A 25,488-nucleotide genomic window follows, 5' to 3' on the forward strand; every position below is an offset into this window, starting at 1 on the left:
GTTCAGTAAAATGAAGAGCAGGGTTTAGAGCAGGGGACATGCTGGGGCAGGGGAACTGGGTGCAGATTCTGTGAGAGCCTAGACTTCCCTTGTGGGTCAGAGGGAGTTGCCGAAGGATCATGATATAATCACATATGTGTTTTGGAAAGATCTTCCTGGAGGTCCTATGGAGGACGCACAGGAGAGGGCAAGCAGGAAGCAGCACAATCAGTTAACAGGCTGGCGCCATATTCCCGGAATGAATGATTACAGCAAAAAAAACTATTGAGATGAAAGCTTTGGATATGGATGCGACAGATCTCTGTAAAGTGGAATCACAGGACTTGATAATGAATTAGACCTGAGAAGTGGAGAGGGGAGGAAGAAGCTCAGACAACGCCCAGGACTTCCAGGTTACAGAGTACCACACTTGTCCACTTCCCCGGTTTTTTAGAGGGAGAGTCCACTCATTTAATGTGGGATCAGTCCTCCTTCTAAAGAACCATCAATCCTGTCAAGCAAGGTGTTGCCGCTCATCTGGTCTTGGGCCTAGTGTCCTGGATTATAATGCCACCAAGGCTAAGTCTAAATCACCATTCCCTTTATTCCCTGACAATGAATTCTCTGTGTGACTCACCTACTGGGAAGGAAAATCTCGCGTAGAGGGACTATTTCCAGTGTCCAGACTCAGAAGGGTTCAGTTTTCTCAGTGCCAGTACATTTTTAGGTTTAAGGACATTCTGTTTCCATTCATAGAGCTCAAGCATTATTTCAGTTACATATCAATGATGTGCCTTGTGAGCATTCTCCTATCTGCCTAGCATGTATTATGGGCTTACTCTGTAGGGCTGGGTAGCAGGGATATGAAGCTGACCACTACTTGGGCTGGGAAGGGCTCAGGTCCAAGGAAGGTTTCTAGTCAACAGGGTCAAAACAGCCTTGAAGTTGAGTTTCGGAAAAGGTGTGTGCTGCACAAGCTCCTTAGCCTCTCCAGGCTCCCGTTTCTCATCTCTACAAAGAAATGACGGTAAAGGTCCCTTCCAGCTCTAACCCTCTGTGGCTCTAAATCCAGACAAAGAGGAGGGGAAGGCACCTGACAAACCTCATTTCCCCCAGGAGAAGCCCCATAATAGCTGCTTACTTCTAGCCATCCCTGCTGGCTCCTGTGCCGATCCAGGTGGCTGGGGACTTCAGGCTCACTGTGATCCACGCCCGGGGTTAGGAAGCAGGTGGGGGTTTGGGGGGATGGGCCAAGGATGGGAGGGGATATAGTGGGGCTTAGAGAAAAAGCGTCTTAGGTTCAATACCTTGGGGAAATGAGATAATCCCCAAACCAAAGAACCGACTCTAAGCTGGGTACTCCTTGGAGCCTTCGAAACAGATGCTAATCCGCCCCACGGTCTGTCATTTTATTAGTCTTTGTGACTTTCAGCTTCATACACAGTACACATGATAAAGACTTACTGTACTGTGTCTGGAGGAGGCTTCTAAGGCAAGAGGCTTGGTTTTGCCAATGGGTCTTATTTCCTGAAATAACTCTTGCTCAGATTATTTTACCATAACGTAAACCTTTAGAATCCTCAATTGATTTTTTTTTTTTTTAAAGAATTTAGGTTACTTTAGTTGTGTGGGATTCTTAAAAGGGAATTATAAATTTGCATTCTAAAATAATCTGTCTAAGAATTCCACAAACTCACTTAAGCAATCACATCAGAGAAGTATATTATAGGAAAGAAGGCAGGGTTTACCCAGAGGTCAACTTTTATCCCTCCTATGTGAATGGAAAAACCATTAGAATAAACAATTACCTGACAACCCTTAAGAGCAACAATGGAATTCTCTACAATCTCAGTACTTGATAATAAGCCTTCTAGTACCACCTCAACTTTGTTTATTTTTCAAAGTCACGATGAGTTCATAAATCTTTTCTATATCATGGTACATCTTTTGACAAAGTGGAGCCTGGGCAATGTTATATGTAACTGTCCATTCTAAATGCTTTTCCTGCATCATTAACCACTTGGTATGACACTGACCAGATAATTAAGACAGGTTTGTTTAATATCCCAAATGAAGGTCTATATGATTATCCATTAATCAAAAGTAAACTTCAAAACCTGGGTGCTTAAAAAAAAAAAAAGTCCCTTATACAGCCAGTTTACAATGTTATTATTACTACCCATACCTAATATTATTGTTCCTGATCTGGGATTTCTTTTTAGTGCAGGTCAATTGTTTAAAATTTATAAAGATTTATGCTCATTTGACTATTGCCTGTATAAAATTCACTCCTACATGTGTTATCTTGATGGAGAAAAACCCTGGTGAACAATTACCTAGTGATGCTTTTTCAGTGAAAAGGAAGAAAATATTTCGACGCAGAAATTGCAGGATTAATGAGAATTAACTTCAACAGCGATCTAAAAGTGGAAAGAATTTTCTGTTTGCTTTTCATTAATGTCTTGCAGACACACTGACCCAAAAGCCAAGTGAGAAGAATTGTTATTTTCCCCTTTCCGTGGGGTGGCTGCATTGCTCACTCATTCACTCAGTCAGCCAGCCAACCATTCAGTCATTCTATAAATATATATTGACAATCTACTATGTTCTAGGTAAAGTGCTAATTACAGAGATGCAGCGACGAAAAAATACTAATCCCTCTCATTCTGGAAGGAGAAATGACATTAAACATGTTCACAAAATTAATGACAGAACTGAAACTGCCGATGAGCAATTTCTTAGAAGGGCATAGGAAGCCATGGAGCCTAAGGCCCAGGGCTCAGCAGCATCTCAGCGCTGGGATCAGATTGACCTGCGTGTGATGCCCGGTTTTAGCATTTATTGGCCGGCTGACTAGGGGCAAGTTACTTCAGGTCTCTGGGCTTCATTTCTTCTTCAGAGCAGGGAGATCAACCACACCACAAGCTGCTGTGAAGATCCCATGACATAACAAATACTGCCTGAACTGATCCATGGTAGGTGTTATCTCTTTCTTACATTAACCGTTCTCTGAAGCTGTCCAGAGCAACAGGATTCTCTGGCGGCAGAATTAAGTTCTATGTGCCAAAGTCCTTCCATCCTTTTCTTTGCTTATTCTCTTAAGTTCAGTATGCCCCTTAGAGGAGATAGTCAATAAATGTTTACAGAACCCCCCATGTGGTAGGCACTGGAGTCCTGGACTTCATTCCTGGCACCATTTCTAAGCTTCAAAAATCACGGTGTCAGTGGAAGCTGCTAAGACACTTGTGTGGTCAGACACACACTCCATGAAAGGAAATGATCTTCACAACCCAGAATGTTAGCAAAAACCCAGAGAAAGACAAGCCCCCAGAAGTAATGTGCCCTAGCCCGTAGCCACAACACAGACCTCAAAAGAGGTTAAGACTAGGATTGTAGGAAAGCAAAGAGAAGAAGGGAAAGAAAAGGACCATCAAAAGCTGCATCTCTCTTGCACCAAGCATTGCACTTGGAACTTTACATTCAATGCTTCATTTGTTCCTCCCATTTTTTTTTTTTTAATTACATAAGGACACTGAGGCTCCGAGAATATATGTAAGTAGTCCAAGGTCCCCAAGTGGTGGAGCCCAGTGTCGGGCTGTGTCCACAACTCATGTTCCTTCCACTACCGCAGACTATGTCATATTAACAACCCTGTGGTTACTGCTTGTTTCAATCTGCAATGCACCAATTTAGTCATTTTAAATTAATCCTTGAAAAATCACCAAGAGATTAAAATGCAAATTTCAACATGGCTAGAGCCCAGTACTGACTCTGTGTCAAAAATCACACAAATTGGTCCTACAAAAGTTCAGATTCTCCTTAGAGGAAAAGCGTTCCTGCTTCACTTCATATTTGAGACATGAAAAATAATTTTTTTCTCTTTCCTCATGAATATCAAAAGCCAACTGCAGGGAGGCAGGCTGGCATAATGAAAACAAAATGCTTGGTTTCCTTACCAACCTCAGTCACTACACCCCACTTAGGTACAGACCTTGGGCTGGTAACCTCAGGTCTGGGAGCCCCGGGTCCCTACATATAAAATGGGGCTCACGTCTACCTCTCACAGAGGAGCTGTAAGGATTTAAATGGAACCATGTATGTTAGGAGTCTGGCAGATTGTTTTTATTATTCCCGCTTAGAAACAAACAAGGCCAGCCTTTTACCGATTTGCAAAGGAGGATTTAGGGGACAATGGGTCATACACAGGGAATTGGTTCATTAGTGGCAAAACCAGCAGAGGGAATGCAAAAAAAAAAAAAAAAAAAAAAAAAAATTTTTTTTAATGGTGGGGGCAGTGCAGACAGGAATTGGAGCTGAGGCTATGAAGAAGACAGGTTTGTTTTTTCCTCCTAACCTATTTCTAACCTTAGTTATAGCAGTTTTGAAAGTTAAGAAATTATCAGAACTTTCAGGTACCTTAAATTTAAGTTCTTAAGGAATTCTCAGTCCTTAAAATTAAAAAAAACTAAAATAATGAACCTCACCTAGGCAATAATTGTTATAACATTATTTATAATAGCAAGACATCAGAGACCATCTAAACGTCTATTAGTAGGAGAGGTACAGTTAAAACACTAGAGGGACTTCCAGTAAAATACGGCAGACTAAATACACATATTTGTCTTTACTTTCTGATACCATCCCTCCCCAATAACCCCCCAGGAAAAGTCACAGTGAAATCATTTTAAAAGACGTAAACCCCAAAGAACAAGAGAAAAGACATTACTGGAAGAGAGAGGTCAAATTTTTAGAAGCCAGAAAGCAGATGTTACTAAAGAAACAGTTCTCAGGCTGGGTCATTCATCCCAAGAGACATGTGGCAATGTCTGGAGACATTTCAGCTGTCACAGCTGGAGAGGTGTGTGCTACCATCATATCACTACATGATCTCAGGAATGCTGCTAACACCCCACAACACACAAGACCATCCCACACAACAAAGAATTATCTGGCCCAACGTGCCCACAACACCAATCACAGCACCAACTGAGGTTGAAAAACTCATGGAGGGTGACTTGGAAGCTGACAAAGGGCTGAACACGAAAGCTGGGACAGAGGGATAGAGGGACAGGGCGCAAGCTCAAGCCCAATTCAGGCCACAGAACTCCAAAAAGGCTCAGGAATCAGAGACACCCAGAACCTCTGAAGGGTGCCAGTGAAAATAAGATTCTTCTCTCTCAAGAGGCTCACTCTGACACCCCTCCAGCAGAAAGGCACTGAACCTTTCTGGAGGCACTGAACCAGAAAATCTTGGGGACACCAGGTATAGTTAAGGACAGAGGATAAAGCATTAAATAAAAAATGGGAGGGGGACTTAAAGAACACATCCTACATATTGATATCCCATAACTCACCACCCTCCTCAGCTTCCAGAATGCTGGTAGGTGAAGCTTATGCTCACAGACACAAACAAAACTTACTAGATCTAAAGAAAAGATTCTGATACTGACATTTAAGAGCTCCCCCGTAGACCCCCTAAGTAACCAGACCTCTGATCCATCATCTACAATAAAGGCCCCAGGTAACAAGCCCCATTCATGAACACAGACCTTCCACTTAGCTTTTTAGTGCCTCAGTCTAAACAGGGCTGGACAGCCACTTGAAGAAAGCCTCTACAATCAAAGATACAGAACGAAACAGAAGAGGGAAAACATTGAAGAAAAAAACATGCAAGAAGAACAATTTTTTAAATCTATACACAATAGTCTCAAAGAGACGAGAAAAAAAAAATATTGCACTCCTAAAACAAGATGCCATTAAACAACAAGTTATTGAATAGAACCAAAAGACTCTTCAATAAGAAGGGAAAGAAAAGGACCATCAAAAGCCATATCTCTCTTAGACCAAGCATTGAACTTGAAACTTTGTAATCAATTCTTCATGATATCAACAATGACAGCAGAAGAAATTCATCAGGGAGGAAGGATTCATTGGAAAAAGGAAAACTAAAAGGGAATGACAGAAACCAGAAAAGAAAATTAGAGGATCAACACAAAAGCTGAACATCCTACCATAGAGGCCCCAGAGAAACGAGAAAAATAAAGAACAATTTTTTCAAAGAAATAATGTGACAACACTTCCCAGCTCTAAAGGACATGAGTTTCTAGACTGAATGAACCCACCAAGTGCCCAGCACAGCAGATAAAAATGAGCCAGAGCAAAGCAAATCGTTGTACAATTTCAGAATACCAGAGACAAATAAAGGATCCTAAAAAATAAATCAGGAATCAGAAAGGCTTACAACTTCCAAGTTTTAACAGGAAAACTAGAAGTCAACACAGTTCCATCTTCAAAATTCTGAAGGCAAACTTCCAACTCATTCCGGAGTAGGATAATCATTCTCAGTGATGGAAAGTTTCAAAATGTTGCCCCCAACACAATACTTTCTGAAGAAACTACTGGAGAATGTTTCACCAGAAGGGAATAAACAGGAAGATGTGAAATCCAGAAACTCTTAATTGACAAAAAGTTGTACAAGAAAGGAAACGCAATCATAATCGAATGTCTCCTTCCGCATGCTTATTTATAAACATTATGGATTTAAAATTTTTCCTGAAGATAGAGGAAAAATGGGGGAGGGAAAACATGCAAGTGATAAAAAGGTTTTTTTTCTGGGGAGAGAGGGGCTCAGAGATGGTAAAAGACCTAAACTCTCAACTTCCGTAAGAAAATTAACCGGTGATATCTGAGACAGAAAAATTAAGAGGTAGCCATATGTACACATTGGTTTAAAACACGGACAGAAATACTGCAAGAAGAGGAAAGTAAGGAGAATTTGAAATTTTCATCAACAATTATGTGGTACTATATGATTTTTTAAGGCATTAATAGGCATAATTTTCATAAGAATAGTAATGCCGTTAAATTAAAAAAATCATTATTAAAAAAGGATGAAGTAAATATAAACAGGTTTTAGAATACACTAAACTAAAAAAGTGAGTTGTAAAACAATATGAATAGTATCACATTTATGTCTTAAAAAAATGTCTACAACACACCCAGGTACTCACACATACGACACTGCACATACATAGAGAAAGGCCTAAAAGGTCTGGAAGGACATACAAATTTGAGGGAGAATGGGACTAGGGGTAGGGGACGGACAACGGTAATTCATTTTCTATATGTACTTCTTACTTGTTCAATGTTTTTTATAACAAAGATATTCTGTAACAAATTTTAATGACAAGGGTAGATGTCCATAATACACTGTCATAAAAAAAAAAGTTGACATAAAGGTATATATTTGGTATGATCCCCACTGTGTTTAATTATTTTTTTTAATGTACATTTATTTTTGAGAGAGAGAGAGAGAGACAGACAGACAGACACAGAATTGAAGCAGGCTCCAGGCCCTGAGCTGTCAGCCAGAGCCTAACGCAGAACTTGAACTCACGAACTGTAAGATCATGACCTGAGCCAAAGTCGGACGCTTAACCGACTAAGCCACCCAGGTACCCCTCCCCACTATGTTTTTTTAAAACGTAGCTTCTAAAACTGTTTTTTGTTTTTTTTTTTTTTAAATCAAGAGGACACTTTTATCTCAAAGTATTATCTAATTCCCAACTTAAGTGGCTAGAAATAAACTTGCTATGAATAAAGCAGGAGCAGTGACCTGTGCTCTGGCCAGCCAGACACCTATCTCCCCCCGGCCATCCAGGGTCCTACAGCAACCTTGGGGCTCTAGGCTGCATAGTGTGAAAACTAGTACTATTGTAAAGAGGAAGGAAAGAAAAATTTGGAACGTGACTTTCTCTGAGATATGGGATTACAAGTGATTTTTTCTTTTGCTTTTGTATAATACATATACGTACATACCTTTCCTATGATTTGGAAGAGTTTACATAATATCTGTTCCTTAACATGCCTATACAACCACCTAAAGCTGGCACATTTGTAACAGCAGGGTGTAGAGATGGCCAAAAAAGCTTCATTAATCTTTTCAAGTTCTGGTTCTATATTCATATTTCCTGTTTCTTAGGTTGACTTCAATCACTTATATTTTTCTAGAAAATTTTCTACTGCCTGTTCCAAATTTATTGCATAATTTTAATTTTACTTTAGTTTTCTTTTCAAAAATTCAGTTTTTAAAAAGTCTTATTTTTCAATTCTACTTTAACAAAATTTTTTACCTAAACTGTAATTCATTTTTCTACTTTGGCTTTTTTATTGCTATTCATTTTCCAGCTTTTTGAGCTAAAAGTCAAATTCATTACTTTCTAAGTTTCTCATTTATAATAAAGCATTAGAAGCTATCAGTTTCCCCGAGGGTAGTTTTAGCTGCATCCGTTGGCTTTTTGTTGTTTGTGTTGTTACCATTAATATCTAAATAATACACAACTTTAATGTTTTGTCCTCTTTGACCCAGTCACTATTTCAAGTAGATGATTATTTTTAAATTTTTATTTATCATTAATTTCTAGTCTTATGCATTGCCATAAAAGAGACTGGCCTGTAAGACTTCGAGTTTCTCTCTTTAAAAGTTTTCAGTGTGATCTGGGACATAATCAATTTTTATAAATGTTTCATAGCATTTGAAAATAATCCCACGACAAACAGCCTTTTGCTATTTGTCCACAGTAAGACCCTGCTTCTTCTCTTCCACAGGATTTTTCTAGTTCTTCTTTGGGTTCTTCCAGTGTCTACTTACTGACTGCTAAGTATCCATAATCATCTCCTTTATGTTGTGGAAATTCCTGAAATTTTCTGGTGCATGGCAGCTCCCTCTGGAACTATATTTTATAGTTCTTTTGTCATTTCCATGGAATTTTTTGAGAGGTGAAAGGTAAAATTGTGGGCTCGAAGTGTAGCATAGCATATGAAGGCTCATCTCTAGAATAAGAAAGACCATTGTTTGAACTCTAATCCTACTACTTCTTTGCTGTAGAATCTTGAACATGTTACTTAAATTCTCAGGGTCTCTGTTTCCATATATAAAATAATAATTATGATAGTTAGCAACTAAGCTTGTTAAGAGTGGTAAATGAAAAAATGCAGGTAATCACTGAATACACCATTTGACAAGCAGTAGTACCCAGTAATATTAGCTATTGTTGCTGAAATGGGAATGACAGTCCAAACTTTTTACTACTTAATGTCAAACAAAAAGAAAACAGTGTTTTACACCAGAGCCTGATCATATAGATAATAAATTTTATGGATATATTTGATAGTCCCAACTGACTAAGATGTTTACCTAAGGACAATTCTATAGTCTAATAACTTCATTAATAAAGCATGGTTACTTGACACTTATAATTTATCTGTTTTACAGACAACATTTAAAAGAATTTCCTTTCTGTGCATCTGTAGTAGTTATAAAGAAATATACCACTTATTCCAGTACTTTAATAATCAAATATACACCCAAAAGAATGAAAAGCAGGGACTTGAACATCTAGATGTTTGTACACCAATGTTCACAGCAGCATTATTCACAATGGCCAAAATGTAGAAACAACTCAAGTGTCCATCAATGGATAAACAAAATGGAGAGGGCTGTTATGCCTACAGTGGAATATTACTCAGTCTTAAAGAAGAAAGTTCTGATACATGCTACAACATGGATGAACCACAAAGGCGTGATGCTAAATGAAATAAGTAAAACACAAAAGGACAAATATTCTATGGTTCTACTTAAAGGAGATACCTAATCAAATTCATAGAGAGAGAGAAAGAAAAAATAGTGGTTGCCAGGGGATGAGAGGAGAGGGTAAATGGGGAGTTGATTTTTAATGGGTACACAGTTTCAGTTGGGAAAGATGAAAAAGTCCTGGAGATGAATGCTGATGATGACTGCACAACGATGTGAATATATATACACTAATGAAATGTATACACAAATATGGTTAAAATGGTAAATTAGATATTATATATATTTTGATACAATTTTAAAAAAGTAATCAAGTGCCTACATGGTGGTGAATCTATATTTAATTCAACATAGTATTATTTACTTATTTTTAAATGTTTGTTTGTTTATTTTGAGAGAGAGAGAGAGAGAGAGAGAGAGAGAGAGAGAGAGAGAGAATGAATGAATGAATTCCAGGCAGGTTCCAATGTGGAACCTGATGCAGGGCTCGATCCCATGAACCATAAGACCACAACCTAAGCCAAAATTAAGAGTCAGACACCCAAACGACTGAGGCACCCACGTGCCCCTACATAGTACTATTTATAATCTAAGTAAAACATTTTGGAAATATGTCTTAAGGCTAGATACATAATTCATCTTGTTCAGAGGGCAAACATTAACCTCTGCTCCCTCAGACTCAAGTTCACTGCTCCAAACTCTTTAAGAGGTGGGACTGGAGGGGCCTCACACTCATACCCACAAATATTTTCTTTTACTCTCTTAAAGCGAATATAGAACCATAGTATAATTGTACTTGAGTAGACCTACCTGAATAAAAAAATCTTTACAGGTAAGTTCTTCATATAGAAGCATTTTCTTTATAAGAGAAAAACTAAAAACCATCTAAATATACAACACTAAGGGAAGAGCTAAGTAAACCACATAGCAAATGAAATACTATGCAACCACCAAATATGATTTTTATGAATAAGATAGACAAACGTTTATTCGATAGGTGATTTTAACTATGTGAAACATACATTCCCAAAAGAATAGAATGAGACATCAACATGTTAATAGGGGATTACCTTCGAGAAGTATGAGTAATGATCCCTCCTTGTCTTTACACTTTCTCTTCCTTTCAAATATTCTCTATTTGCCTTTGCTTTTGTAATGCATTATTTTTATAATGGGAAAATGTATCCTTTTACTTTATTTTAAAACTAAGTAGGGGCGCCTGGGTGGCTCAGTCAGTTAAGGGTCCAACTTTGGCTCAGGTCGTAATCTCATGGTTTGTGAGTTCGAGCCCTGTGTCGGGCTCTGTGCTGACAGCTCAGAGCCTGGAGTCTGCTTTGGATTCTGCATCTCCCTCTCTCTCTGCCCTTCACCTACTTGTGCTCTGTCTCTCCTTCTCTCAAAATTAAATAAACATTAACAAAAATAAAATAAATTAAGTAAAAAACAAGATGAAAAACTTAACTTTTCTCCCCAAGTACTCACATTTTCAGGTATGCTGGGAAGTTCTCTGGTATCAGGCACAGTAAAATAAGAATGCTGGAAAAGAAAAGCAAATGCTATTTATTTTTGTAAACATTTGCCACAAGCACATTACTCAGAAATCCAGTAAGGGATCTGAAGATAGTTCCTTACTCAATTGAGGAAAGTTTCACTCATAGGAAACGACCACAGAATATTTTCTTTGGATAATGTTGGATTACAGCCAGACATGTTAAATCATCAGTTTGGTAGACGGAATTCTTTTCTATGAGAGATGAACATCTTTAGGAGATATAAATGAACAGCTCAACGAGGTTAAAGGCTAAATTCCCCTACAATGTTTGCACATTTCTGAACACATGAAAGCCGCAGGCTTCATAATTTATTGTTCAATGAGGCAAGTGGACTCAAGGGACCAAGTATCACTAGGTTCACTCAGCAATGGTCTTACCAACCAAACCTGCCATTTCATTTTAGCATCTGAGGTTATATCCATATACAAGCTGCGGGCAAAATCTGCCCCGAAGGCCCAAGTGACGTTAAGGACAGCTCTAACTGAAGGTCTGCTGCACTGAGATCGCTACAGATGGCTAACAGTGGAGAATTCTGTCCCCTATGCAGGCTCTGCAAATAAGCCTCCTGACTTCCAGTGTAATCTCCAGCGAAGGGAGTGGGAGACTCAATGGAGCTGAAAGCCTGACCTGTTCAAAGAACTTTCAAGGAGGCATCCCCATGTATGTAACGAGCATATGTCCCTGAGTTAAATGACAACAGGCTGAACTGATGACACCTCTTCTGTGCTACTAAAGACAAGGAGGACAATGGCAAGCAGGACGGGAGAGGCTGGTGCTAGCCAATTAAAAATGGGATTGTGCAGAGGGCAGGAAAGGTCGCAGCAGAGAAGGTCAGCTTAGCCACGGCCAAAGTTCAAACCTGGACCCCCAAGTGACATTTCAGGAAGTCCCTCCCCTCCATTCTTGGATAATTGCAAAATAAGTAGGTCTCAAGAAGAATGGGTCGTATAGACTTCCTGAAATGAAAGGCTGGGTGACAACTGCAATAATGACCACAACAACAATAATAGTATAAGCGACTTGCCTGATATTCAACAGATACTGACCGTTGGATACCGCTACACGGAAGGCTTTATGTCAGGGAGTTGTATAAATGCTATCTCTAATTTCCATAACAAATTTTAAGACGATATTATCTCCATATTATAAATGGGTAAATTAAGGCTAAGGGCACACAGCTAGCAGGTAACAGAACCAGGAACTGAAACCAGGTCCAGAGAACGAGAGCTATTCTCTTCCCACTGTAACAGACTGCTATACCTACACTTTTCATGAACAAATTATAGCTAAAGCCTCTTGAATTAAAGTAAACTAAAAGGCAGAAACAAAAATTATGAAAAGACCACTTAAAAAAAAAAAACCCTCTCTGCAAAGCATCATTCCAAAAGCTGCATGTCTGTGCCAAAATACCACCTATGAAGTCTTATAATAGAGACTATGCAGCATGAAAACTAGTTAACAATTGGGGCACCTGGGCGGCTCAGTCAGTTAACTGTCCAACTCTTGATCTTGGCTCAGGTCATGATCCCACATTTGTGAGTTTGAGCCCCTCGAACTCTGTCAGGCTCTTAGGATTCTCTCTCTCCCTCTCTCTCTGCCCTTCCCCTGCTCACAATCTCTCTCTCTCTCTCTCTCTCTCTCTCTCTCTCTCTCAAAAATAAATAAATAAATAAACATTTAAAAAAACACTAGTTAACATCCGATTCAATTTAACAATGAGTTGTAAAATACAAGGTTAAATTTGATGCTATGAGATACCAACTTCTATCACAAACGGCTAGGGGGAGTCCCAGGAAATGTTCAGTAATGGATGTCCACATGGTGATGGAGTGACAAAATAGTGGCTGGCACAGCAAGGGAGAAGGAACAAGGACCACAGAGTCACCATTTAATAGTTACGTGAACTTAGTCAACTTCGCTTGATAGCTCAGAACTTCAGTTTCCGAACCTGTAAATGGGAAACCTGAGGTCTCCTTCAAAACTGTTCTGAAGAATAAATTTTATACACGTGGAATGCCTAGCATTCCATACATTATATTTTAATAGAAAATTATTACTTCTCGACTGCTAATTTGCATTTGTATTTTCTCTCAATTGCCTCTACCAGACACACGGAAGTAGTCTCTTCTGGCCAAAGACGCAAAGTCCAGGATTGCCATTTTCCCATATTTCAGGTTTTATAAGCTGAATGTGACTAGCCCTTCAAAATCCGAAATGCAACATGGAGAGAATTCCTCCCGAATAGGAAAGAAACAAATATCTGCCTTTACAGATGCAATGGATTGTAAATAGTGAGGCAACGCAATTCCAAAACCAAGTAGTCCCCAGGCTGTCCTTTGAGATTCTGTCTTGCTCCATCACCCATGAAATGCAGCAACCAGAGGAGGTCAGAAACATTCCTAGGAACCACTGGCACGAAACAGCCGCACCTCCTCCCCCCAACAGTTTCTCCTGCCCCTGGGATGGCTTGTCCTTGAGGTCTGGCAGCCACTCAGGGGAAGGAGTGGCCCTTCCTCCCCAGCAGCTGGTGACCCAGCCAGGCTACTCCACAGCTACCTGTCGGATGTCATTACAGACTGAAGCGGAGAGATCAAGCTGCTTGAGGAAAAGGGACAGGGACAAAGGCAAGGTTGCTTAGCTATCTGGCAATGACCCGAACAGGTTTAAAGCTCATTTCTTCATCATCTTTTCCGTGCAGTCTTCCCTTCAAGAATTTCTCTAACAAGGTTCCTTTCCTTCCTCTCTTCTATTAGAATGAACAAAAACCTCTATCAGACCAGTTTCTTCTTTGCTCCCTTTCTTTCAACATTCATGGCCTAGTGGAAAGAACATGGGCTTGGAAGTTAGCCCTGGGTTTGAAAACCCCAGTCTTCTCACTTATTAACCACACAGCCTTGGGTGAGCAAGTACCTTTTTCTCTCTAAGCCTCATCTATGAGACGAGAATGCTACTATCTGTTCTGTAGAGTTGTTTTGAGCATTAGAGATGCATACTTGGCAGAAATTAAGAACTTAACAAAATAGAAGATCTATTATTAGTTATTGGTAGTAATACTGCTTTCAATTTGATCATTAAAAAAAACCCTGTGAGATATGTTTTCTTTATGAGGGCAAATACACTAACCACTGAATACCAGTGCTGCACCTGGTCCTAGTGAAGCTGAACAACAAAACTTTCTATTATTTCAAAAATAAAGCTTCTTATCTACCAGACCGGTCAGTCTGTCTGTCTGTCTGTCTGTCTGTCTATCTATCTATCTATCTGTCTAAAGAAAGGCAGACTGCCACATGCAACACCTCATTTGGATGTACCTAGAGCCTTGGAAGCTTGACTACCCTATGTTCTCCTACAAATGGACCTTGAGAGCTTGTTTGGAGATTCTAGCAGGAGAGCACAGCTACTCCTATGCCCTGGACTAAAGAACGATCCTCCTCTATCAGGGGAAGGTCGTGCTCTTCGACCGAAGGCACAGCTTTGGGAGGGACACACATGGAGAGGTGAGGGAGGAAGGGGATGGGCAAAATCAGCTGGATCCTGTGATCAGCGGGATGGCAGATGTCACATCACACATCCAACACAACTTTTTAAACATTCAGATCCCACAACATAGGGAAAATAGCCCCTGGGTAATCAGTCAATAGCTGGCCAATGGGTGTCCATCTGAGAATTCTGATGAAGGTGGTGGCAAAGGTTTGACCTGGAGAATCAGAGAACTCCAGTAACTGAAATATGAAAAAGATCCCCGACACCTCTTCTGACATCTTATCCGATCAATGAGGAGCTTGGGACCCACAGGCTAAAGGTTTTAAGATCACCGAGGTCACCAGCAAAACTACAGCTAGACTGAAACTTCCCAGTGTGGAGGGTTTTCAGCTGAGCGCACCACACAGCACGTAGCGTGTACTTAAAAGAGTTCAAAGAAACAATCATTCCTGCGGGCCAGGAACCATGCTAGGCTCTCTCCATTCCTGTCCTTGAGGGGCTAGTGGCCGAGACCAGAGAACAGATGTGGTGTGACCAAACACTGCAAAGCGTCCAAGACGCTCGGGGCAAAGAAGAAAACCTCGTCTAAGCCTTGCGGAGAGAAGGGAGGCAAGGGGAGGATTTCTCTATAAATAAAATCCAAGGTGAGTTCTGAAGGATAAGTGTGGGTTACCTTAGTTAGGAGGAGAGAGGCAGTGTTGAGGGCTCAGGGGCGACAGCATGGGCTTCAGCAAAGGGGCACGCACAGCAATGATGAGAAGGGAAGGAAAGCATGAGGCAGGGGGCTGAGGAGGCGGGAAGGGGCCAGCCATCACATCCCAAGCCCGGCACCTGCCATCCAGGAGATGCTAGTGATGGGATGCCAACCAGGAAGAGGGGAGCCCTGGGGACACTTGGGACCCATTCCTCATGGAATCCCAAAGAAAGGGAAGAATTTTAACTCTCTGGCCTGTCTTGAGTCCAGAGGCTTCAGAGGCAGGGCTGGGGAAGGTGCAGACAACAAAAGACGATCCTGTTCGGCTAACTCCATCTTACTGTTAATGATGAAATGGTTTCTCGGCGATCGTTCGTTTTCTGCCCCCACTTACCACGCTGAGATGAACAGACACTCCTGGGTCAGGAATGGGAAGTCTGTGCAGAGTTTCAAGAAGCTCATTCCACTGATTTTCCTGAAAGAAATAAAAAGCCTAAGTAACAAAAGCAAGGCTGGGCCCTCAGTCAGAGGCCAGCAGGGAGGTCTGGGCACACAGTGAGCTGGAGGCCCTCCTGACAGAGGGGGCTGGGGAGGTAGTGGCCGCAGCATAGAAACAGCCTTGATATTCAAGTAGGTTGGACAAAAGACACTGCTTTATGGCTCAACAGAAGAGCCAAACAGATCCTCCTACACCAAGTTTGACATTTTCTACTGAGTAAGACACCTACCATGACCGCCTTTTATGGATCATATACCATAAGCTCTCAGCAAACCTACCCTCTCAACTCCATAGCAACAACTTTTAAATGCAAACAATCCCAGCTTACAGGGCGGGGGTGGTTGGGAGAAACAACGACGACACTATAGATCTTGTCTTCATCATCATTACCCTCAATTAATTTTATTGAGTGCTCGCTGGATGTACACAGCAGCATCCAATTATGGAAAGTTAAAATGAACTACATACAACAGCATGCAATATAGTATGGTGGCTGTGCATTTTAATTAGTGAAATTGAGCCACAGAATGAAATACAAAGCAGTACAAATTATTCGATTGAGAACAGATTCACTTTTAAAATGCTCAAAAGAACACTGCTTATAGAATTATGCGAAAGCCATTTCTCCCACTCTGTGGAATTCTCTGTGCTGACAGAATAGTATTAAGCTTGCAGTCGTATCCATTTGTTACCTGTTTGATCCTCACAACTACCCCACTTCACAGATGGAAAACTGAGGCTCCGGAGGGTGCAACAACTTGGCTCAAGTCAGCCGGTTAGTAAGTTGCACAGCCAGGAGCCGCATGCAAGTTTTCTGCGTTCAAGCCCAGAGGCCTCTCGGCTGCTCTATGGCAGTCTTTGGAATAAACTTAAAGGAGAGGGAAAAGAGGATGAGTCCAGATCAAAAACCTGTTTCAGGGGCACCTGGGTGGCTCAGTCGGTTAAGCGTCTGACTTTGGCTCAGGTCATGATCTCGCGGTCCGTGAGTTCAAGCCCCATGTCAGGCTCTGTGCTGACAGCTCACCTGGAGCCTGCTTCGGATTCTGTGTCTCCCTCTCTCTCTGCCCCTCCCCGACTCACACTCTGTCTCTCAAAAATGAATAAATGTTTTAAAAAAATTTTTAAAAAACCTGTTTCATTCCGAACTCTGATAAATCGTTCCAGTCTCTCACAGATAAATGAATGTGTGCACATGCACACGTTTACTTCTGGCCTGCAAAAAATCTCGAATTTACAGAGTAATTGTAAGACAGCAACTTTTTATTTCCTGAACTATGTACAAGTGAGTTGCTGACATTATTCCCCATCATCCATATATACAAAGGACATTCTCCTGTATAACCACAATTAATCATCAAAATCAGGAAATTAATATTGATAGAACATTCCCATCTAATTCTCAGATCTCATCAAGTTTTATAAATGTGCCCATAATGTCCTTGGTTAGCAAAATAATCCAATTCAGAATCACATGTTGCCTTTAGTTGTTAGGATTCTCTGGTCTTCATCAGTCTGGAACAGTTTGAGTCTTTCTTAGATTCATAGGCACTTGACACTGAGTCCAGTCGTTCTGTGGAATAACTCTCAATTGTTTGATGTTTTCTATTGATTCAGACTTCAATTTGTTCCATGATTGATGATGTTCCACTTTGATCATTTCATTAATTCATCTGAAGTCTCTATTATGAAGGTACTCATTTTCCCTCTGTGTTTAGCAAGCATTTTGTGGAGTGATACTTTAGGTAAATATCCCATTCCTAATCAAACTTTTAATTTGTCTATTTACATACACACACACGTAAGGACACACAGTTTCCTATTTTACTCAATGACTGCAATCCTTTGCTGTTGCTATTTGTTTTGATGCTTGAAATTGTCCCAGATCGGACCAGTAGGAACCTATTATGTCTTTCAAGCTCACTTTTTTGGTCTTTCTGACATGTCCCCATCATGTTTTGAGCATTTCCTTTGAGTACTTTTTGGCACAAAAAGATATTCCAGGCTCATTTTATACTTTCCCTGCTCCAGCCCTGGAATTAGACATTTCTTCAGAGTTCTGGCTCCTTTTAGTGGAAAATGTTATTTAGAAACCACAATTTACACACTAGGTGTGCTCACTGCTACTTGGGTATTGCTAATCCCAGACTCTCTTAGTGGTTAGAGCCAGAGAATATACCACACACAGAGAGATCCACAATATACACATCTTTATTGATTTCTATATCTACCACATATATCAAAAGCCATAGGGTTCATACTAATGGGTCTAATTCCAATCCAACATAGGAATCCTTCTAGTTTCCTTCCTTTTCATATTTGTAACTAAATTCCACAGAAGTGAACAACCGATCCTATTTTCTTAATATACTTACTAATTTGTACGTAACCTATCTTTTACGGCTGACCCTATCCACCCAGGGGCCCTTCTTGCCCTGCTTGAATATGGCTATCCAGTGCTAGGCCACCACTGTTCACTCTTTCCCAACAAAAAAGCCCTCCCCACCCTGGGTTCCAACCCTCCAGTGCTGGGCCACTGCTGTCTCCTTTCCTTTGTGGATCCCTCTAGATCCTCCCAGCATTCGGATATCTGCTGCCAAGCCACTGCCACCACTATCCCACGTAATGAACCGTTTCATCCCTCAGGCTCCAACACTCTCAACCAGGCTGCTCTCTGGCTCAGATGCCCTCTTCAACCCCTGCCAGCTCTTCCACAGGGATGCCCTCCATGCCCCATCCACAGTCTGATAACCAAAAATAACCAAAAAGGGTCAGCGACCCAGACAGACACCCTCATCATGTAGCTGAGGTTCCAACACTCCACTCTGAGCCATCATGGTCACCAGCCACACCTAAGCCCCCCAGCTGAAGCCTAACTTCCTAGTGACTTTTGGATTTGGGGAGGGGATTCTGTTCTTTTAATAAAAGCTCTTCCTCCCCGTTCTAATCTGATAACCCATGGCTTGCCGACAAGTAAGCCAGTTGTACACAGATTCCCTTTCATCTGAGTCATAATTCCTTTAACCAGAAAGAATTTAACAGAAAGAGTATTAGGTACAGTGGGAAGAGACTCCACTAAAACACATCACTGATCTCAACTCTTCACTCCAAGAGGCAGGGTCCTTCCTGGGGCAATGGCCCAGAGGACTGGTACACCAATTTTACAGGGCAATAATCCTATCTTCTCCTACGTGTGGGTTGTGCACACCCAATCTTTCCTGTATCACAAGACATGTTTTTAAAAGTCCATTATGTTTTGACTGGAGCATGAATATGGAAGAAAAAAAATTACATGAGTCAGTCTCCAATTCTAAGACTGTTAAGAGCTTACATGTGATGCCATTCTATTTACTAAAGACATCTTTCAAATCTGAGTGAAAACCTGAATGTTTGAGTGAAGTGAATTGTGAACAGAAACCGATGAAGAGACCCAAGATGGCCTCTGAATTCATTCGTTAAAGAATAAATCACTTCCTGTGTGACAGAATTCCCTGATACCTAAGCACTCTTTCAGAGTCATTTCTATTAGTTATTCCTTCTGTTTACTGTGGCCTCTGGAATATATTGCTGGCGAGTAAATCTAACTTGAAGGAAAGATTTGATTACACACACAATTTCTACTTTTTCTCCAAAACAGCATTTCCTAAAGTATGTTCCAGGCAACACTAGTATCTCAGAATATTATTATTTGTCATGGAATAAAAAGGGTTTGGGGCCAAACAGGATGGGAAGCACTGAGTAACATACATTTCTCCACTGCAGGACCTTCTCAGAACCACCAGGACATGAATCTTAAGGAGACAAAAATGAAACACAACGTTCCCTCTCCCCAGCCGCAGTATTACTGAACTACGGCACCTTTTTGCATGGACCATTTCTCAGAACTAATGTTCTGTAGAAAGTATGGGGGGGAAAAATTTCTGTAGCATTGAATAATAACGTATCACCAATTAAAAAATCTTACGCCACTTACAAAAAGGAATATATAAGAGGTTAGATATATGGACAAACATCCAACTCACTAATAATCAAAGAAATGCAATGAAAACAGTGGGACTATTCACTTATCAGATAAACAGTGAATTCAACCAACGATACTGGTGAGAGCTTGGTGACCAGGCATTCCTGTATGTTGGCAGCAAAGGGTATCTATTAAGAAACTGGTACAATTCTTTTGGAAAACAGCTTGGCAAATAGTTTTTAAATGTTTATGTGCATTGCCCTTAAAAGGACCCATCTGAGATTCTCCTCTTAAGTAAATAATCCAAAATGAAGGAAATGCCTTATATTCAAAGATGCTAATGGCTAATGGCTTATGCGGGGGGGGGGGGGGGGGGATCCCAAGTAATAAAAACTCCCAACAGTAGGGAAATGCTTCCAAGGTCCATAATAAAATGCCATGCAGCCATGAAAAATATTCACAATGTTTTTACTAGCATGGGGAAATGCTTCTGTCGTATTGCACCTGAAAACTGTGAGCTATGAAAGTCTAAACACAGCTCCCGTCGACCCTTCACATCCATAGAAGACCTTCAGCCTATCATTTCTTCCAGAAGTACAATAAGGTACAGGTAACTTTTTAAGTAATTCCAAGACCCTTAGAGAAGTTACTGAAAGAGCACAACAAAGCCTTATGGAAATGGGAACTTGGGACAGGTGGCTAGGTCACTTGCCAGTTAAGTGTTTTATTCACAGATCCGAGCCCTGCAAGCATGACATGAGCAATTCAAATTCAGCAAAATTATAATTTAATACATGTCATGAACTTTAAGGGCTGCTTGGGAATATCAGATATTGTGAATATTAACTCTGAATGCTAAAGGTCTATTTATTTTTTAACTCAAAAAGCAAAGGAAGAAACATCTCCAAATACTAGCGATTCTTATTTTAGGGAGGGTGGTTAGGGGGACATATTAGGAGTCATTTTCTCTTCCTTCCTAGTTCCCGAATTTCCCAAACATTCTATAATGGGCATGCATTACTTTTTGGTAAACATTTTGGTGACACATAAGGCATGTATTACTTTAATAATCAAAATTTTAAAGTTACTTGCTAAAAAGAATAAAATATAAGGTAAATACCTGGCCTTTTGTTGTGTAATCCGCCAAGATGTTAAGCAGCTTATAAAATACTTCGAACCAGGGGAGATAGCTGTGGAAAGAAGGGCAGAAACACGAACTATTAGTATGCAGGTCAAAAACTTTAACCAGGAGCTAATGCAAGACTGGTAGGTTTCAGATTTTCTTCTACATCCTGAAAGAGGCTTCCCGTCATAGGTTCCTGGAAACACAGACTAGTAGAATGCTAATTATTTCTGGGATTTAAAAAAATTGTCTATGTAAGGTAGAGGATTGAATGTCCATTATAAATTATTCCCATGCCTCAGAGCTAGAACAGGTTCACAGAGAAGAAATTCAAAGCAGACTCTGCTATCAGGAACCATCTCTGAATAGGCCCCCAGGCCTCTCCCACCACACTCGCCCTTTCCAGGAAAGCCTCTAATCAAGTGCCCGTGACTGGACACACACGGACACACAAGCAAACACACAGCACTTCCCCTGCTACTTTGGTGTCCCAAAGGCCCCACGAGCCCGAAACCAGTCATAACATTAAATCAGACGTTGCACCTGTACCGCATGTCCTCCATACTTACTGCAGGACCAGTTCTAATTCTGTCCCCACTGGCCTCCGCTGGGTCCTCACCATGCTGCTCCTTCACTCTGAGGACAGTCTGGTCCTGACCTGACTCTACCCTCTGTGGGGCTTCAAGAATGCTCCTTCCAAAATGCACATCTAAGTGGCACGCTGACCCAGCTCCTGCAGTGGTGCCCCATCACTACCGGACTTTTTAGGTTGATGTTGGAGACTCTTCACTGTCAGGTCCTCGACTATCTCTCTGGCTGCCCTCTCCACCTCCCCACATGCACTCTTCTCTCACTGCAGCCTCCCTCTGAGAATGGCCAGGCATCCTGAAACCTGCCCGAGCTTGCAGACACTTGGCCCTTCCCTCCCTCTGACCTTCATGGTCTACTCTAGCGGGTTTCCACTCACCCTCCTGATGTTCCCCCTTGCACGTCCCGTTCCCACCCCTGATGTCCTAATTCCCTCTTCTCTGTGCTGCCCGGTCACATGCATATTCCCGTTATAACATTCCACACGCCATTTGGCACTCAATGGCCTGTCTGTCTTGCTAACACACTGTGCTCAGACAGGAAGGATCGCATCTTTCTTCACTTTGTCTTTCCAGGGCCAAGCATGGAGCCCAGCGCTTGGTGTTGACGGAACAAACAGAACTATACAAAGACTACGAGCAAAAAGCACGTTAATGTTACAGAATTGTTGTTGAACGATCCGCCCCCCCACCCCCACCCCCCGCTTCCCAAGAAGCGTTGTCACTTCATTGAAATGGCTTTGTTTTCCATACGAGACTTTTCCAAAGCGACAGAGAGTCAAAGGAGGAGAGTGGCGTACCAGGCAAGCTCTTGCTGTCCTGCTCACGTCCGCCCTGCTTAGCTCACAGGGTCTGTTCCTGATAGAGCTGGACGCGCAGAGAGCGCTGATCCTGCCGGCGGAGGGAACTCAGCACCCCGTACAGATTACCAGCTGTACGGCCGAGGGTAATAGATGAAGTGAGAGGCAATCCAGGGGACAGATAAAGTGCACAGTTCTCCATCATTAACGTCTGTCTGAAGCCAGCACATGCTACTGTAAAATTTAAGTAGCTTATCAAAATACACTGATAAGCAACTTAACTTTTCACTTCTATGACAGTATTATCACTTCTGTTAATATGTTTCAATCAGCCCTGGCAGCTGCATATTGACTATTACACAGCAAATGACTGCTGCCACTTTACGCAGCATTTACTTTGGCAGAGCAATGTAAACATTCAAGAGGGATTAGGGAGGAGATAAGTTTCTCCCTTCCTATTCTGTTAAATAAACCTCGGCTGAGTTAAAAGCCATTATAGTGGGAACAATAAATCCCCTCAGACGAAAACTCTTGCCCAGATTAGAGGACTCTTAGTAAACAAATTCAACCAAGGCTTACAATTTTTTTTTTTTTATCCCTTGAAAGAAAAAATGCCACCAGTTAAATCCAGCAACTCCAAGTCAGGAAGGAAGGAGGGGGGGCGGGGGTAGGAAAGGAAGAAGAGAAAATATTTTCTCGCAAGGAAACCACGGCCTCAAGTAAATGAGAGAAAAGCTGAAGTCATTTTAGGAATGCTTGATGAAGTGATGGGGCAGGCCGGATTCTCTGGGAAGTCAGGACTGCAGTATACGTGCAAGAGGCTTTTGCCGCTAGGTTCGGCTGATCAACTAGCACGGGCCCTGACCCTCAAGCCTCTACGTGCTCCGCTGCTAGGGGACGTGGCCAGGCAGCACCCAGCTTCTCACGCTGGGCCTCCACCTCACCGAATCAATTCTTCTTGGCTACACTAAGCAGAACCCTCAGTCCTGGGAGGTTTTGCAGTTACCCTGGAGATCAGCCATTTCTTTCTCCCTCTGGCCTGACCGGACACAACTGTTCCCCACATGTTGTCCCCTGTTCACTGACAGATGAATATCCAGTGATGGCAGTGTTAAGGTCTTGAAACCAAAACCCAGCTGTCTTCTTCTTCAAAGGATCCCTCTTTTCCCCTGTTGGGAGGCCAGGGTTCACAGCTGAACTTTATCCAGTGGCGTTTCCTGTATCGCTTCATTAGTGCTGGCACAACGGCTTTGCATGGCCTGCGAGGTTGCAGGTGAGGATATGGAGACCCTCCACTCCATTCTGTGCGTGTCTGTCATCATGGAGTAAACACTACTTCCCGGTCCAGAGACAGGAAACAAACACTCCATTACACTGTTCGTCCCTAGACATCTAAAGCAGTTCCAAACATCCCTGGGCCTGCTCTGCTTGCTACCTTTATGCAACTGCTCGAGTCTGCGATGCAGAGCATCACTGTGCGGTGGGCTCAGTCCAAGGCCAGGGCACAATCGCCAGAGGACAAAGGGTCCCTGTATTCAGGAAGGCCATGGTCCTAGTAGGGAAGAGAGACGTACACAACAAAATAGTTTGGGTAGGGGGAGCTGGAATTCTTTTCCCAGGGCTTTATTTAGCTCACACTTTGGATCAATTTATAAAGCTATCAAAACCAACCAGCAGAGCCTCGATGGGACAAAGCCAAAACAGGACAAGCTCGCTTCCAAGGCACTGGCCATGATCCATGCTTCTCTCACCAAACTGTGGCTCAGGTAACTTTGTCCCTGAGGCTCTGCCGTCACTCCCTGGCCTAACAGTCAAATGGACAACAGGCTCTTGTTTTGTGTGAAGCAATACAGAGCCTTAAACTTGAGAATTCAGGTAGTAGCCGAGTATTCCTACATACACGGCCTCACTGACATGGGGCCATCACAGGCCCTGGTAGGATGTGCAGGGGTAGGTTCCAGAGACCGTGCTTAGAGTCAAATGGCCCACAGTAAAAATCACCTGTAAAAGTCCTTAAATTGCCCCCACCATAGAGCAGACATGGTTTTGTAGACACCAAGTAGCCGGCCTGAGTTTGGGGGACACGGTGAATGAAAACTCTGTTCCAATCTGTCAGCTTGGAGAGCTGCTTACCCTCCGGCTGAACTCAGGAACCAAGTCCAACTGAGGACAGATGACTTACTTTTCTAATCTCGCTCCACTGAATGGACTGTCAGGATAATCGTTCCCACTGTTTTGTGTGTGTACACGTGTCTAAGTGACCTTGTGTAAGTGTATGTATGATGGGATTCCACGCCAGTGTCGTTAAGCATTTAGATAGAAAGCCATCACAAATTTGAAACAGCTCTCCCCACATCTCTTGCTAATAGTTCAGTTCAGAGACATCAGACGAGCTCAAACAAGGCAGGGGTGTGCGTGATAGGGAGCAACAGAGGCAGCCACTGACCAAGGTGAGGAAGGTGGCCACCTGAGAGAGCAAAAGCTGTGAGCAGGAGGTCAGAGTTCAAGCGTGAGGAGGAGGGGAAGGAGGAGAGCCTCCTTCAGGGGCAAGCCGGCACAGAGTGCTGGGGTCTGAGTGGGGTGAGGAGGGTTCCCTGGCAAGGGAAAGCCAGGGCTCCAGCAAGATAAGAAGAGCATCCACACAGAAGGTGGCCTGGCTTGGAATGTCAGCACTCAAGAGGGGGTAAAGATTTAAGTAGGGGCAAAGGCCTGGTACTGGTGGGAAAGCATCTAGGTCAAGAGAAAGAGGTTGGCTAGACTGGTACTGGAACCTAAGAGGAGCGAAAAAAGCATCTGGAAGGCAGTTCAGTGTGGGGTGGCAGAGCCTAACTGGGTAGGAGGGCTTCCATGAAGGGTGGTGAGGCAGAGTCCAAGCAGTCGAGAAGAATGTCTACGGTAGGAGGAGGCGGCAGTGCCTCAGAGGTCAGAGTCCAAACAGAATAGCCCTGCCTAAGATGTCAGAGTCCAAGTGGGGTGAGGAGGGCGGCCACGGAGGAAAGGACCTGCAGCGGAGCGAGTCCGATCAAGTATGTAAATGCATAATGGAAACCATTACTACTATCAGAGAAGAGAGTTACAAGTATGGACCAGGAAAAAACAAGAATGAACCTATGGTGTCACGTTGGAATTCGATGAAACTGTGTGAAATCATGGAGACAGATAAAATGAGCAGAAAGACAAAGGTATGTGTGTATATAATGTGCATATACACCTTATATGT

General features: G+C 42.1%; 1 protein-coding gene across 1 annotated transcript in view; it reads right to left on the reverse strand.

Annotated features, from left to right (window-relative positions):
- Positions 1-25,488, reverse strand: part of DENND1A (DENN domain containing 1A) — a 509,944-nt gene that overhangs the window by 246,314 nt on the left and 238,142 nt on the right. Inside the window, 3 exon segments of the mRNA XM_053908275.1 lie at positions 11,054-11,107; positions 15,696-15,776; positions 20,879-20,948. Of these exon segments, the coding sequence (XP_053764250.1) occupies positions 11,054-11,107; positions 15,696-15,776; positions 20,879-20,948 (205 nt within the window).

This window comes from Panthera pardus, unplaced genomic scaffold (genome assembly GCF_024362965.1).
Source record: "Panthera pardus isolate Hobbes unplaced genomic scaffold, ASM2436296v1 HiC_scaffold_20, whole genome shotgun sequence".
NCBI lineage: Eukaryota > Metazoa > Chordata > Mammalia > Carnivora > Felidae > Panthera > Panthera pardus.